Below are 15,318 nucleotides of genomic sequence, written 5' to 3'. Positions count from 1 at the left end.
CTATTAGAAGAAGAGGTTGTTCTATTGGATAGAGTTGTAATGAAATTTTCCATTTCAGATAATTGTTGATCACAGAGTCAATCGGAAACATTAACTGTACCTTTCGTGGCTCTTCCTAGCCTATCGGTAGTTCAGGTCACGACGACTATTTGGTGTCAATCTGAATATCGTTGTGGGAAATTTCTTTAGTCCCTAAACTCTAGCACAGTTCTTATACAGTTCACCACTGTAAGCTCTTGGCTCTGATACCAGAAGGCTCACATAAGCATAATAAAAACAGAAAACACTTATACTAAAGAAACTTTAAAGGAAAGATAACAGTTTTGTAAAAATAAACACTATAAGACAGAAAGCACACAATGGAGTCTATACATTAATAATAATCCAATGAACATAAATAGCATGCCAAACTCGTATGTAGATAACTATTTTAAACTGCATGAAGAAAAATAGATAACTTACATATGACACATGCAGAAACTGGAAAACAACTTCCACTCGTGTCGACAGTAGTTGGATAACGAGTGCTAGTTACAATCACACATATAGCAAATCCTCTAATAGAAATGTGATCTGGTTGGCTGGATACACACCAGATATACAATCGGGAGAGATTAGAGTTGCACAGAGAGAGAGAGAGAGAGAGAGAGAGAGAGAGAGAGAGAAAGAAAGAGAGTATAGTTGCAGAGAGCACTGAGGGGGAAAACTCTGGATATCCCAGATGAATGGCCTTCCTCCCCTTTTATAGCTTGTGGACTCTAAATCTTATTTTCAAGTTCGTTGGTGCTGGACAAGACCTAAAGGCGTTGCTGACATTGAATGGGACTAAACGGTAGAAAAGGTTTAGGTGATAGGACCAATGGTGTTGGTGACGCTGAGTGGGACAGAAAGGTGAAAGATGCTGTCGGTGAATAGGAAAAGGTGAGGGATGCTGTCGGTGAACAGGAAGATGCTATCGACGAATAGGAAAAGATGTTGTTGACGGCTTTTACTATTTCGTAGGCAGTTTACTATTTTGTCGGCAGGACTCGTGTGCTCGTGGTTGTAGTCGTTCCATCCCTTGTATTATTGTATCTTCTATTGTGATATTCCAAAGTCCATATCCTCGTTTTCTTGCTCATGGGATTCCTCATTTTGAGTTGACGTGGACATAGCTTCTTCTTCTTCATCAAATATTTGGAGTAGTTTCTTTTTGAGTTCTTCCCTAGTTGAAGTAGGGTTTTGTTGACGAATCTTATTTATATAGTCTGCCATTTTTACTTCTGTATTAGGGGGTGAAAATGGTACCTTTTTCATTCTTATCTTGTTTGGGTTTAGGGCTTCATTTTCGTACACATCCCACCATTTTGTATATATTTGCTTGCCTATTTCTGGGATATATTCCCAATTATTTGTAAAATCATCTGTTATTTGTAAAATCATCCATGGTATTTGGTATAAAGCCATAAAATACATATAGAGATCTATTTTATCATTATTATTGTTATATTCTACAAACTTCCATTGTGAAGCTTGAATATTAGGTGGCAATATTTCTATTCCAGATCCCCACAATTAGAACCAACTTTTGAACCAATTTGGAAATTCTCCTGGTATTGGTATTTTTATTTGGACGAACCATGTATGAGAATTATTAATATTCTAAAAAGCAAAGACCTAATGCCATGCTTTGATGTATTGGAAATATTGATAATATTTATCATTGAAACCTTCAATTTGTAATTTTCTTGGTTTCAAGGGGTCTGAGCCCACTCCTTGTATGAAATTATTTTTCTTATTTGAAACTTGGAATATGTTATTTATTCTTTTTATAAAAATGGACTATGGTAACATATCTGGTTTCAAGAAGGATAGTTTCATACCACTCTCGGCTTTTCTCTCCATTATATGGGTGCAAATGGTTTCTCAGATATATAGCGGCTACTTCCCATGGGTCCTTGGTTTTATGAATGTCTTCTATTATAGTGATGGTTATGAAACAGGTTTCTATGAACTTACACTTCTCTCCAGTTGTATTCATAGCTATTGGTATTGGTTCAGGAGAAAAGGTTTTTTTCTGAGCATGTTTTCTAATTATTTGATTTGGGGTCATTGGTGATGAAGATGTTGCTAAGGCTTTATTTGGTATTGAAACTATTTCCATTTTTCCCTTTTTTTTCTAAACTCCAAGGAGATGAGCTTTTTCTAATGAACCTTTTCTATAGTAAATCAACAATTTCTTTTTTACAAATTTCCAAAAGCCTGGGATTCATCTGGATTGGTCAGGCTTTGGTAGGAATTTTCTTTTCATGGAAATTGGCTTCATAAGGTAGATGAACAATATGTTTTTTCCTATTCTAAAAAGCATTTGGAAGTTCAACGCATATTTCTGTTTCAATATTTTTTCTGAGGTTTTTGTTACCCTTTTATTTTCAGGAAGTAAAAGCTTCATTTCTATTGTTTTATATTTTATTTCCTCTTTAAGGAAATATAAGAATTTTTCTTTATTAGAAATTTTCTCTCTTACATTATTAATTTCTCGCATTTTTTGCATTTCGAAAAACTCAAATTTCACATCATGTCCTTCTATGTTTGCTTCAATTCGATTTTTATTGGGTAGAGCATATTTAGAAATGAAGTTCCCAGAATTACAGATTGGCTTAATTTATATATATATATATATATATATATATATATATATATATATATATATATATATATATATATATATATATATATATATATATATATATATATATATATATATATATATATATATATATATATATATATATATAGAGAGAGAGAGAGAGAGAGAAAAAAAAAAAAGTCTTCCCAACGCCTATAGGCGAAATGAACAATGATTTCTCCTACCCTCATCACCGTCTAAAGTTCATCGTACGGTCACGATTGTCTGGTAGTGTTTTATTTTTTATTTAATTTTTCTATAAATCAGAATGATCTGAACTTTGAAGCGTGTGTACATCTTAGTGAGGCGTGCCTAATAAAAACATAAAAAAAAATAATTTGAGAAAAATAAGTTGACCAAAATACGGGGGTATTTTGATCAATTTTTTCATGTAAAATATTTTTTTGTTATTTTTCGTAGATTCTCCTGTTTTTTATGAACACACGCTCCAAATTTTAGGTCGTTCCAACTTGTAAAAAAAATAAAAAAATGAAACACTATAGGACAATTGTAATTATACGATAAACTTTGGACGGTGATGAGGATAGGCAAAATCACTGTTCATTTTTTCCTATAGGTGTTTTGTAGTATCTTTCGTATATATATATATATGGGTTTGTCTAGAGTTAACCCCTCAAAATACAAAGGTTCAACTTAGAAGGGGTTGTGATGGGTATATTTATCAAAACAATCATTATTTTTTATTAAAAAGTTATTTAAATAAGTAACTTTATCATTAAGCAATGGCAAATTTGAAATTTTCACAAAAATACAATGATATTTTGAAAGCTAGTGTCTTAGAATTTTGTTTGTAGAGTGCCATTATTCTTTAGTTAAAATTTCAACTTTACCCCTTATAGAGATGACAAAAGTACCCTTTCTCTTGTAGTAATATTTACAAAATTACCCCACAAAAGTAATATTTTTTAAAAAATAGAGTACAAAATTAATAAATCCACCCTTCACAACTCTCTCTATCTTGAACTTTTGTAATTTGAAGGGTTGTAAAGTTTATATATATATATATATATATATATATATATATATATATATATATATATATATATATATATATATATATATATATATATATAGGGTGCAGTTTCTACAAGTTTGCAACCTTCAACATTCCAATTAAGGCGCACCTTAAAATTTTATCATAACATGTAATTTTGCTGTAAAAATATCTTAGTATTATCTTAAAATCTATTTTCATACCTAATTAGAAAATTTTAAATTCCAAAACTAGTTAAAATTAAGTAGATCTATAAATATATGAAAATCTTGAAAATTTACGGTCTAGATAATGTATTGCAAAATGCACTATTTTCGGGATTCAAAAACATTTGTTTTCATATTCATACATCTCGATGTCAAGATGATCAATTAGAGTGTTTTTTCAACATTAAAACAACATTTCCGATAGATTTTTGAGGTGCATATGTGGTTCTATGTTTTAAGGTTGCAACGTTTTATAAACTTTTCCCACACATATATATATATATATATATATATATATATGGGTAATGATCCTATGAGACCCTCTCACACCCATGTGTGTAGGACCTCAAATGATCACTATTAAATTTGGTACAGATTTCTAGAAAAATCAAGTCTCATACCCATGTGATAATTTTTCTAGAGATCTATGTCAAATTTAATGAATTACTACAATGAACTAGATGACATCTTTGTCGTGGTTTTATCCTATATTGAAACTCAATTTTCTACCAAATCAAAAACTCAAGATCTGATTCTAGTGGGAGTATGTTAATAGGATATTTCAGAAATTTCTTTTTGACAAGAATATTCAACATAAAAAATCTGTTCCAAATACTCTTTACCAAAATGACATTTTGAACGTAAAAAATCACCACACCTTAGAACCTATACAAACTCTTCTCGTATCAGCCTCAGTTTCAAAGGTTTTTTGGGTATCTGATTAATATTATTCCTTTCACTACCTTATCTGGATGTTACCATTTTGAATGATTGTTCACTCAACCCCCAGACTATTCAATTCTTCATATTTTTTTGTTTTTCTTTATTATGTTGTCAGCCTACGAACATGACAAAATGTTTGTCAAACTAGTTAAATATTATTTCATGGGTTATTCTTACCACCAAAAGGGATAGAGATGTTACGTTCCTATGACTAAAACACTTATAGTGTCATAGCATGTGGTATTTTCTGAGCATATCTCTTTCTATTCCCCTCCTCCTGTTGCTGACTCTTCTTCCGCTCCTGTTTTTGTCTTTTTTTTATGATGTTTCTCATGTGTTTACAGCCTCACCCAATTCTCATGTGGATGGTCCAATTGTAGAACTCTTAACTACTACTGCTGAACCATTTCAGGCACCTGCACCTTATGCTCATGTACAAATGCCTTCTGTCTATTGTAGCAATCGTGTCATTGCTTTACCTAGTCATTTTGTTGATTATAAAACCGTTTTACTTAAGCATTGAGCATTTATTGCCATTGTTCATATTACTCTGAGCCTCATACTCATGGGGAAGTTGCTAAACAACCCAAGTGGCCACATGCCATAGTAGAAGTATTAACTGCTCTTGACAAAATGCATGCTTGGAATTTTGTTCCTCTTCCCTAAGATAAAAAAGCCATTGACTGCCTGTGGGTATACAATATCTAGACTAAAGTTGATGGCAGTATTGTGCACTATAAGGCATGACTTGTAGCTAAAGGTTATAATCAATATTTTGAGATTGATTTTGCTAAAACCTTTGCTCCTGTTGTCTACATGACTATAGTTCACACCTTGATTTTTGTAATTGTTATTCATAAATGGCCTCTGTATCAAATTAATGTTAAAAATACATTTCTTAATGGTGATCTTGCAAACAAAGTATATAAGAAGTTACCTCCTCGGACTTCGTTCCTGATAACATAGTTTGTTGATTACGGTGCACACTTTATGGGCTTGACGAAGCTCATCGTGCTTGGTTTGAAAATTTTAATTATGTTGTTATCTCCGAAGGTTTTCAACAGAGCCATCATGAGCCAGCCATGTTTGTCTCAGTTACACCCAGAAGCTGTGTAATTCTTCTTCTCTATGTTGATGATGTGATTATTTCTGATGGTGATAAGGCTATCGTACATCTAATCAAGTACCAACGTAATCAGTTTTTTGAGATGAGAGTGATTCTTAAAATATTTTTTGGGCCTAGAATTATTCTTATCATAGTTATTTGCTCTCACAACTCAAGTATGCTATAAATATAGTTTCTCGAGCTCGTCTAACTGATGATACAAAGCAAGTTGACGCACCTACAGAGCTGAATGTCAAACTTTGTTCTCTAGATGGTGAACCCTTTTGTGACTCTACTTTACAGGCATCTTATTGGAAGCTTGATTTATTTGAACATCTCTCGGCTAGACATTGCTTATGGTGTCCATCTTATCAATCAATTCTTGAGGGAGACTGTGAAATTGTAATTTTTTGTGTATCTTTACTTTCATTTATTTACTAGATAGGATGGTCTTTTCATGATTACAGGTTGTATTAGATTATTTTCTTTCTTTTTTTTATATATCACGCAAGCTGTATAATGTAACCACCTCTGTATATATATATATAAGATTTTCTCCCACAAGTTCAATACACAGGCAGCAACAAATTTCTCACAATTTGGAGTGTTTAGTTCTTCAATTAACAAAGCATTACTAACCAAGTCTAGACATTGTGTCCTTAGTACACAATATGAGTGGCATAGCCATCTCCTCATTAGTACACCAAGTAAATGTCATCACACTCACTACATAAAGCACCAAAGACCATCCCCCTCCCTCTCTCTCTATCTCTCTTCAAAGATGGATCACATTATAGAGGCATACAATATCTCATTCCAGGCATCAGGGACCCCAGGAAGGCACCAATGGCTGCAATCAGAGGCATAGTGGTCAAGTGGCGCCCTTTGTTGCTCTTTAATGGGCCATGTAAAAACAGAAGGGTGTCCATCTTTCCTATACATGGACATCTCAGAAATGTCCAATAGGTACACTGGAAACCTCATACTTCTCAGCACTCCTCTTACCACAACAAGTTGTGGTGGCACATGTGGTGTGTAACTTGGGCGCCTCACTGGCTCATGTTGGTTGTAACACTTCTGCCCATTTTGCCTGCAACATCACAACTTCAAAACCAAGAGAAGATGCCATGGAAACGGGAAAAGGGTAACAAAATGTATAGAAAAATTCAATGTTGGGGCAAAACCATATCAAAACTCAAACAAGAAAAATTTCATTAGCACTTCACATGTGCTTGAAAAAAGTAATGTCATAGGATTGAAGATAGAATGTCTAGTTTTCAAGTTCGAATTTTATCGCAGAGTAACTCAAAACCATTTTTTTCTTTTCAAATACTTGTAGGTGTTGTTGGTGATTCTAGAGAAGATATCTATATTTAAATTAAAAAGATCCTTCTAAATGGGTCTTTTGCCCCAGGGAGTAAGAGCGCACTACGTTACCGCAGGACCATGCTATACATAAAGAAACTATGATGAGAGTGGTGGATTTGCCTGTTATGCTTTGGAGAAACACTTCGAAAAATGACTCGGGTTCTTCGAGGGTCCAAGTTTAGATCAACCCACTTGGCCCATGTGCTCAGTCCTTTCTCGTAGGCCACCATTGGGTTCAAGTTTTTGAAGAGCCTTCCTCCTTCCATGTAATAATCCCACCTACATTCAATCCAGTAAATCCATTTCCCACAGCTTAGGAAGTAGGGTAAAAATATTTGAGAGAGAGAGAGAGAGAGCTTACGATCTCCCACTTCCAGTGTGAGTCCACCAATGAGCAGAGTCAAAGACAAGGATATCAACTCCCTTCCAATACTTTGCGTTCCCTTCGATTGAATCCAAATCAAGGATCCTTCCATTTGGTCCTCCAAGCTTTAGTTCCACTAACAAAGGGGCCCATGAGAATTCAATAGATGCTTCAAAGTCCTACAATTTCACAGCCATGGTCAGACCCTCAGCGAGAATTCCCCCATCACATTGAAGTTCTTTAAAAGGCATTTTTTCATGTGAAAATATTTCCCGATAAGTATCTTTACGTAAAAGAATTTCTTCATGTAGTTAGGCGTGATAATATTTTCACATCAATTGATCCCTCTACATCTTTTCACACTAATTGATAGTTAATTGGTGTGAAAATATTCTCACACTTAAACAAAACTTTTTCATGTGAAAATGTTTTTTAAAAAATATTTTCACATGAACCAAACGTGCCCTAAGAGAAATACTATCAAGGAATTAACCACTACATTTACTATTGATACAAATACGAGAGAGAGAGAGAGAGAGAGTTACAAGGAGTGTGTTATGTGTGTGTATGAGATGTTGGATTATTTTTTTTCATGAATAAGAAACAATGGAATTGAAATTATGTTACCAAAGCATGGAAAGCCATGGAGATGCCATGGTAAGAAACCGTCTTTCTCTCCTTTGGGATTACTGCATCAACCAAGCAAACCAATGACTCCCACTGGTTTCTCATGATGGAGTCACCTACCAACATTATCCTCTTCCTCCTCATTTTCCCCAAAAAAGCCAACGCATTAAACCTAAAAAAAAATATTCAGACATCACCAAACGAAATGCCTCATTGTTACCTGTTCTTCGGGATATGGTAGATAGTCATTTATTCATATTATACACAAATTTGACAAGAATTTTAATAATTGTAATTTATTAGTTTCTTGGTTGAATAGCCAGTAGAGTGATCGTGAGTATTGTGATAAAATTTAGGAAAAATGACGTACAGACCAGTGTCCCTCCTTTTATTTCAGTCTCCTTCATATTTTTTCTATGATTATGCGGAGACCAGCCATCAATGGCAGAAAGAAATTCACTGTTATCCTTTTATTTTCAAGGCCCGTCCGATATTAGAAATGTTTACCACTCCAATCGCTTAGTCTGTTGGATATTTACGAGGTTGGATAGCCATACAACTTATTAGTGGTATCAGACATCTCCAAATCCTTGCCTTTATATTGGTCGATGTTGCTAACACCGATACCTCATCCCTCGGCGAGAGACCTATTTGGTGTTGAAAATATTAGACAGCCCAAAGGCAAGGATTTAGAGATGTCTAATACCAATGACGTTGAACACGCATGGGGTTTGACAAGGTCAATATCCAATAGATTAAGAGATAGCAATGTTTATGTTATCAATCAAACTTTGAAAAAATTTTAAAAATGAAAAATGATGTTGGACAGGGGGCAAAACTAGAAGAAAGAAGCCATTAAATTTTGAGACTTGAGAATAGGACTGAAGACCAGATCGACGACCCGCGCAACACACGGGGAAAAAGTTAGCAGTGTTTTTGGTACCGCCTGAAGATTTCATACTTCCGAGAGAGCACGCTGCCCATTTACTCCCTTGGACAAAACCTCAAATTTTAGGAATGTAGCTTACATTTGATAAAACCGAAGTATTCAAGATTAGAGGTACATTAAAAAAAAACAAAAATGTATTCAAGATTAGAGTTATCAAAATAAAAATTTTGTTGACTTCTCATATAGAAATTACAATCACTTTATAGGTTTGAAAATATAACTTTAGGATTGAATAGAAACCATCAAAAGGTGAGATCTAAATATTAGAAAACTCAAAATATAATTTTTTTTTTTTTTTTTTTTTTTTTTTTAATATAGTCATCTAGTGATTTAACTCAGATTCCAAATTTTGGATTAAAAAACTCTCAACAAGTTAATTTTCTGCCTGAGAGAGTAAACATACAGTATGCTCCCATGGGGAGAAGGCCCTTACGTTGATTTTATTAATAAGATTGAAAAAATTACATCATACTATAAATTAAATTAGTTGCAGTAAAAGTGGTCGTGTTTTATTTGCCACTACTTTAACCAGAATTAGTTGTGTTTTGTTAAACTTTGCTTTGAATATGTTTTTTGAGATTTTTTCTCTCTTTTTATTTTTTAAAAAAATTTAAAATACCACATTACTTGGCTCGGGCCGATTTACTCAAACTCGGACAACTACTCCGCTGGGTGAAATTTTCCAACAGTGTCCAAAACTATCCTTTCTCACCCCACACACTCACACACTTGGATATCTCCTGATTCACGCTTTGCATAACAAACACACATAAAAAAACAGCTGAACAAAACATGATAGCAGCAATATCGAACGGTCATAATGCACAATAAAAACCAAATCCTATTATGGCCGCTACAATGTAGATCTAACACACTCCATGTATATAATATGTGTTGTCTTTTTACCAATTACCAGAAGAATAAGTGCGGATTTATTACCTAGTAATGGAACAACCCTGTGGCTTCCACCTCCATTTCTCATACACAGAATCCGGCCGTCCATTTTTCCGACAACTCACCCGACCGCTAATGTAAGGGCAGCTTGCGTCGTAGAGAGGATAAGAAGGGTCAAACACCCACTTTCCAACAGAGTAATCACAAGTTTGTCGAAAAGTTTTCTTGCTTTGAACGTCTTCTTCTTCTCCATCTTCTCTTTCCACTTCTGCTTCTTCATCTTCTTCTTGCCATGGCATGGGGTTTGTATTGTTTTCCGAGCTTCTCGGTCTCCATGTCTCGAGCTCAAACCCTGGTTGAGATTTCACCCCATGAAAGAGGTTCAGAGATAGAACGAAGATGAAGAGGAGAAAAGGAAGAGGAAATTTGGGTTCACCCATTTGGAAAGCCCTTTGTTCCAACTTTTCAAACTCCTAAGCCCTGAGGAGTTGATATAAGGGTTAGCATTCACATGGGCCCTTGTGCAACTTGAGAATTGCTGAATTGCACCTAAACTTTGTCAAGGGTGAAAATGCCACACAATTTGGTTAATGGCAAAAAATGCCCTGGTTAGAGCTTTGTATGCACAAGAAGGAAAAATAAAGGAACGTCAATGTGGAGTTAATCTTTTTATTTTGGGGTAGATCAGCGGTAGGAATCGAACTTGAGATGATGTGGGGTACAATCTCATGATAACTGACCATGTTATTGTGCGATATGACCCTGATCGCCGTTGGATTAATAGGTAGGGTGATCTACAACAAGCGATGTGTGAAGCCTTGGATAAGTCCTAAAGTTAAGAATTGGGCTTGGGCTTGAGTGGTTAGCCGCTAACGTTTAGCAGTGCTAGTGCTATATATCAAGTTCAATTCCTACCGATGAACTACCTCCTCCACAAAAATAAATAAAAATAAAAATAAATCTTAAATTTTGGATGGTGTTGATCCCTCTGTATGTTGATCCAATGTTCACAACATGTAAAATTGAAATTGGGAAAATGTCATACCCCCCGTGCGGCTAAAAACAATAACAGGGCTATGTGGTTTATCACCATCCAATTCTAATTTAAGTTGTGGACCATTGTGGACGACTATGGTGCCAACCAAACTGAGAGAAACTTCAAATGACTTTTTTTTTTTTGGAGGAAGTATTAGCACTTTAAATTAATGATGTTAAATTAACCAATTTATCAATAAAGTGGTTACTTTATAAAGATTCTTTCACTTAGGTCCCTCCTCGATGGCCGATGCTTGATCAACTTTTCATCACGGTTAGCAATCCAAAATGAGAATAACCCTATTGGTAATTTGTTCATAGTGACTTAAGTGACTAAATTGTTAAAAACCTCATACTTGATTTAGACTCCAAACTAGGAACAAGCAATTTAATCGAAAAAAAAAATTTGTGTTCAAAAACCCAAAACAAAATTGGGTACATTCATCACGGCTCAACCCATACATGTCGAGCTAATTGATGAAAAAAACGCCCTCATATCCTAGGTTCAAAACTAGATTTAGTGAAAGCAACAATATTTTGAGTTTAGATTATGGAAAACTCCAAATGAAGACCAAAGCACATGCAGGGATCAATTACATCATGCAGTTTTAGTCCATTAAGATGGGTAAATTACTAAAATTCCCGTACTTGTTGGATTTCAAACTCGAAATAGGGGCAATGTGTATATTTTTACAAATTCATTGAAGAGGTACCCAAGTGAGAGGATCTTCACAAAGTAACAACATTTTTCCTTTTTTTTGACGAAATTTGCTGATTTAACATTTGAGGTGGATGATCATTTATTTGGTATTTTCCCTTTTCTAAGTGAGAAAAAAAAAGAAGTTAATTTCCCTTTTATTTGAACTTTTTTCTTTTATTCTTATTCTTCTTTGGAATCAATGCATTCTCGTTCAGGAAAAAAAAAAGGATTTAACTCATGAAATCATGTAAATAACAATAAAATCACATTTGACAGGTAACTAAACAACGAATAAATGAAAGGAATGAACCTCAAAAATGGAAAAGCAGATGGAAACTTTTTGGTGTGAATCGGTAGTTTCGGGCTTTGGGATTATTGGGTTGACTGACTGCTTGGCAATGGGCCATGGATTGTTTGACAGTGAATGATGAAAGCAAGTTTCCACACTCATTTCGCTGGCCATGAAAGGCGGAGAAAAGTTTGCTTTCATAATTTAGTTGTTACACAAAAGTAAGAAAACGTCACTTTTTCTTCGTTATCAAAACAATAAACAGTAAAAGTAGAAAGTAACAAAAACATTTCAACCTATCCATCTTACCTTAAAAGATAAATATGGCTTTATAGTTGGGGATGGGAAACGGGTCACGTCAAGCTGTCGACCCAATCCTAATCGGGTCTAGGTCGGGAGTTGAACCCCATCTGGTAGGTTCGGGGTAAATCCGACCTAACCCAATTAGCATTTATATTAATATCATTCAAGTCTTATCTCAATTAATTGGGATCAGCTACATGAATTTTGTTTTACCATTCTACTTTATCAAAGATCATAGCCTCAATTAGACAAGCTCAAAATTTATGAAAAGATGCAGTCAAGTTTTACACTAACTGCCCTGCCTCAAGGACCGTCATAATGTACCATGACGAAGTTTGACCTGAGATTTATGTGCATTATTTTCTACACACACACATTTTATGTTGCCTTAGTCAGAAGACCAATTTGGGAGGATTTTCTTAATCTGAAAATTTGGGAACCATTTAATAATTACTAAATGATTATTCTAAAAAACAATTACAATTTGAGTTTTATAATTAATATCACCATTTAAAAATTGAACGGCCTTTATTAGATCTTGAGATATTAAAATTTTCAAGTGCATAGAGGGTACAACTAAGAAAGTCCTTTATGGAAGTTAATCTATGGATTGAATAAATCACATCCCAAAAATTTGGGGTTTTAAATTAATTCTAAGTAGGCTTTTACCTGAGTGAGTAAATGGACATTATGCTTCTGCTAGAGTAGGCTAGAATGGAACTCAAGACGTCATGCCATATTATCCACAATCCTAACAATAGCTATATACTATTAAATAGATAAACATATTTTTTATTTCTAGACCTGGATGCATCTGACCTAACCTGGTTAGGGTTGGGCCGTGTCTAATCTAAACCTAGCCGGGTTGGGTCTGGTCCAAGTCGAATCAGACCAGGACTCATTCCCAGCCTTACATTATAGTTAAGCACCCTATCGTCATCACAATGCTATCCAAACATGAGCAATATCTATTTGAATTTTTAATATTTTTTTTTAAAAAAAGTTTATATAAGGTTGCAACCTTACACTATAAAAGTATGATGCACATTAAAAATTGGGATTATTTACAAAAAGGCAATTTATCTTTTGTACATGGAGATCAAAATCATTCTTTTCTTTTAAATTTCAAAATCGGTGGTTGTATAAGTGTCATTGGATAGACATAAAATTCCAAAAAACAAATTCTCGGACTTTGTGACTCATCCTAGGTCATCCAATTTGATGTCTAATGAGTGAGAATGATTGTGACCTCCATTTACAAAAGATAAATGGTCTCTTTGAAGACAATCCCTTTAAAATTTGGGACAAAAGAGTGTTCCAAAGTTGAAAAGCCTTCCATTTGAACAACTCGATGTTTGAGATGTATGGATATAAAAATAATAATAATTTCAAGTCCTAAAAATATTGCAACTTATAACAAGATTTTCACCGAGTAAATACATATAGATATGTTTCTAAAAAAGAGATCCACATAAAAATGGAAGCCCAAAGAAAACCCAAAGCGCGGGGCATGCATATCAAGGGATAGCAGTGGGCTGGGCGTGGCCGGGTTGGGCCAAGTAAAATTAAATGAAAATAAAACAAAAAACAAGGGCCAGGCCAGTCTTGGCCTAGTGTATACCCGGCCATTGGGCCACAATTTCTAGCCTAGGCCCTAGTTTTTTAGGACCAGGCGGACCGGGTCAAGCTGGATCACCAGTGTCATGGCCACTCCAATGTTCATGTGTGCACATGAGGTTGATGTTGAAATTTCTCATCTCTATAATGCTCGGTACAAGACTTTTATATAAGAAAGCCACAATATTCGAATATATTTAGAGCCAATTGTTACGTAAATTAGGGCTGGACATACGTGTGATCATCGGCGTAGGGTGCGGAGATGGCCTTGATGGAAGGCTTTTCAAAATGATGACAATGATCGTGTCAAAGCAAGCTTTTCGGTTTTGGTTTTGGTTTTGTTTTTGGTTTGCTAGAGGTTATAACGTCAAAGCAACAAAAAAATATCATTAACACCTCATATGAAATAACGTGCCTGTTTCAGGCGTTAATTTTGGACAATTAAAATAAGGGGCACTTAATTTTCAGATGTTGGGCAATTTTGACCGCTAGATTTTTTTTTTTTTTTTTGTCTCCTGTATTATTTGGCACAATTTTTCTGTTCTAGGGCTATAAAATTATGGGTTGGATTCGGTATTATTTTTTGATGTGGCGTAACTTTTCTATTCTAGGACTATAAAATTATGAGTTGGATTCTGTTTTTATTATTAATAAAAATTGGGTAGGGAGCTTCTCCCCACGGACTTCCCCAAAAAAATAAAAAAATTGAACACCTTTAAATCCTGTTTGGATTATGTGGTTTATGTGTGAATCACTTATGGTAATATAGAGGGAAAACTATAGATATCCTCCTTGAGCTTATTTTTTAAGCATGCCACCCCCTAAAACATTGTAAATCACACGCCTAATACCAAAAACATTTTATATTTACTACCACCTCCTAAAGTAAAAAAAGTAGGTTTTTTTTTTTTTTTTTTGGACCAAACTACCACCTTTTTAGGCTACGTTTTTTACTTTCTCTCTTAGCAGGTATGGCACCAAATATGCCGGACCAGCACAAAACCGTCTAGCACAGTTTGTGTCGGACTGACACAACTTGATTATAGAACTAGTTTAGCTCATTTTTTGTATCAGAATGGATATCTATATTCAAGACATGTCCGACCGGCACAAGCTACTCCGACACATTTTTTACCCGGATGGGAATCAAGGGTTAAAGCGTGGGGTTTTTTGGTCCAAAGATATTCACTTTTTTATTTTATTTTATTTTATTTTTTTTTTTGTTGGGGGGGGGGGGGGGGGAGGTGGGCGAGGATGGATTTATAATTTCCCTAATGTAAAAGTCTAGTTTCACATCCCATTATAGAATTAAAGTTAAAGTTCAGAAAATGATGTAGACGAGCAAATTTCTAGATACCTAAAAAGCTTGAAAATAAACAGTTCAAATTACGTTTTATAAAAAACATTATTTTTTATCCCGAAATCTTTTTCTTATTTCTTTTTACTTTTCTTCTT

General features: G+C 34.6%; 1 protein-coding gene across 1 annotated transcript; it reads right to left on the bottom strand.

Moving 5' to 3' along the window:
• Positions 1-6,305: 6,305 nt before the first annotated feature.
• On the bottom strand, positions 6,306-10,384 carry LOC18426916 (protein trichome birefringence-like 36). The gene is made up of 5 exons (XM_006835979.4): positions 9,965-10,384; positions 8,077-8,248; positions 7,447-7,628; positions 7,206-7,364; positions 6,306-6,807 (listed from the first exon to the last, which is right to left on the bottom strand). The coding sequence occupies exons 1-5, from the start codon at positions 10,357-10,359 to the stop codon at positions 6,504-6,506; spliced, it is 1,212 nt and encodes a 403-aa protein (XP_006836042.1). The 5' UTR covers positions 10,360-10,384; the 3' UTR covers positions 6,306-6,503.
• Between the last annotated feature and the right edge of the window lie 4,934 nt (positions 10,385-15,318).

Source organism: Amborella trichopoda, chromosome 11, assembly GCF_054954075.1.
Source record: "Amborella trichopoda isolate Santa Cruz 75 chromosome 11, AtrichopodaSantaCruz75HAP2 v2.0, whole genome shotgun sequence".
Taxonomy (NCBI): domain Eukaryota; kingdom Viridiplantae; phylum Streptophyta; class Magnoliopsida; order Amborellales; family Amborellaceae; genus Amborella; species Amborella trichopoda.
Note: the sequence above shows the minus strand (reverse complement) of the source record. Positions and strands in the feature narration are given on the sequence as shown.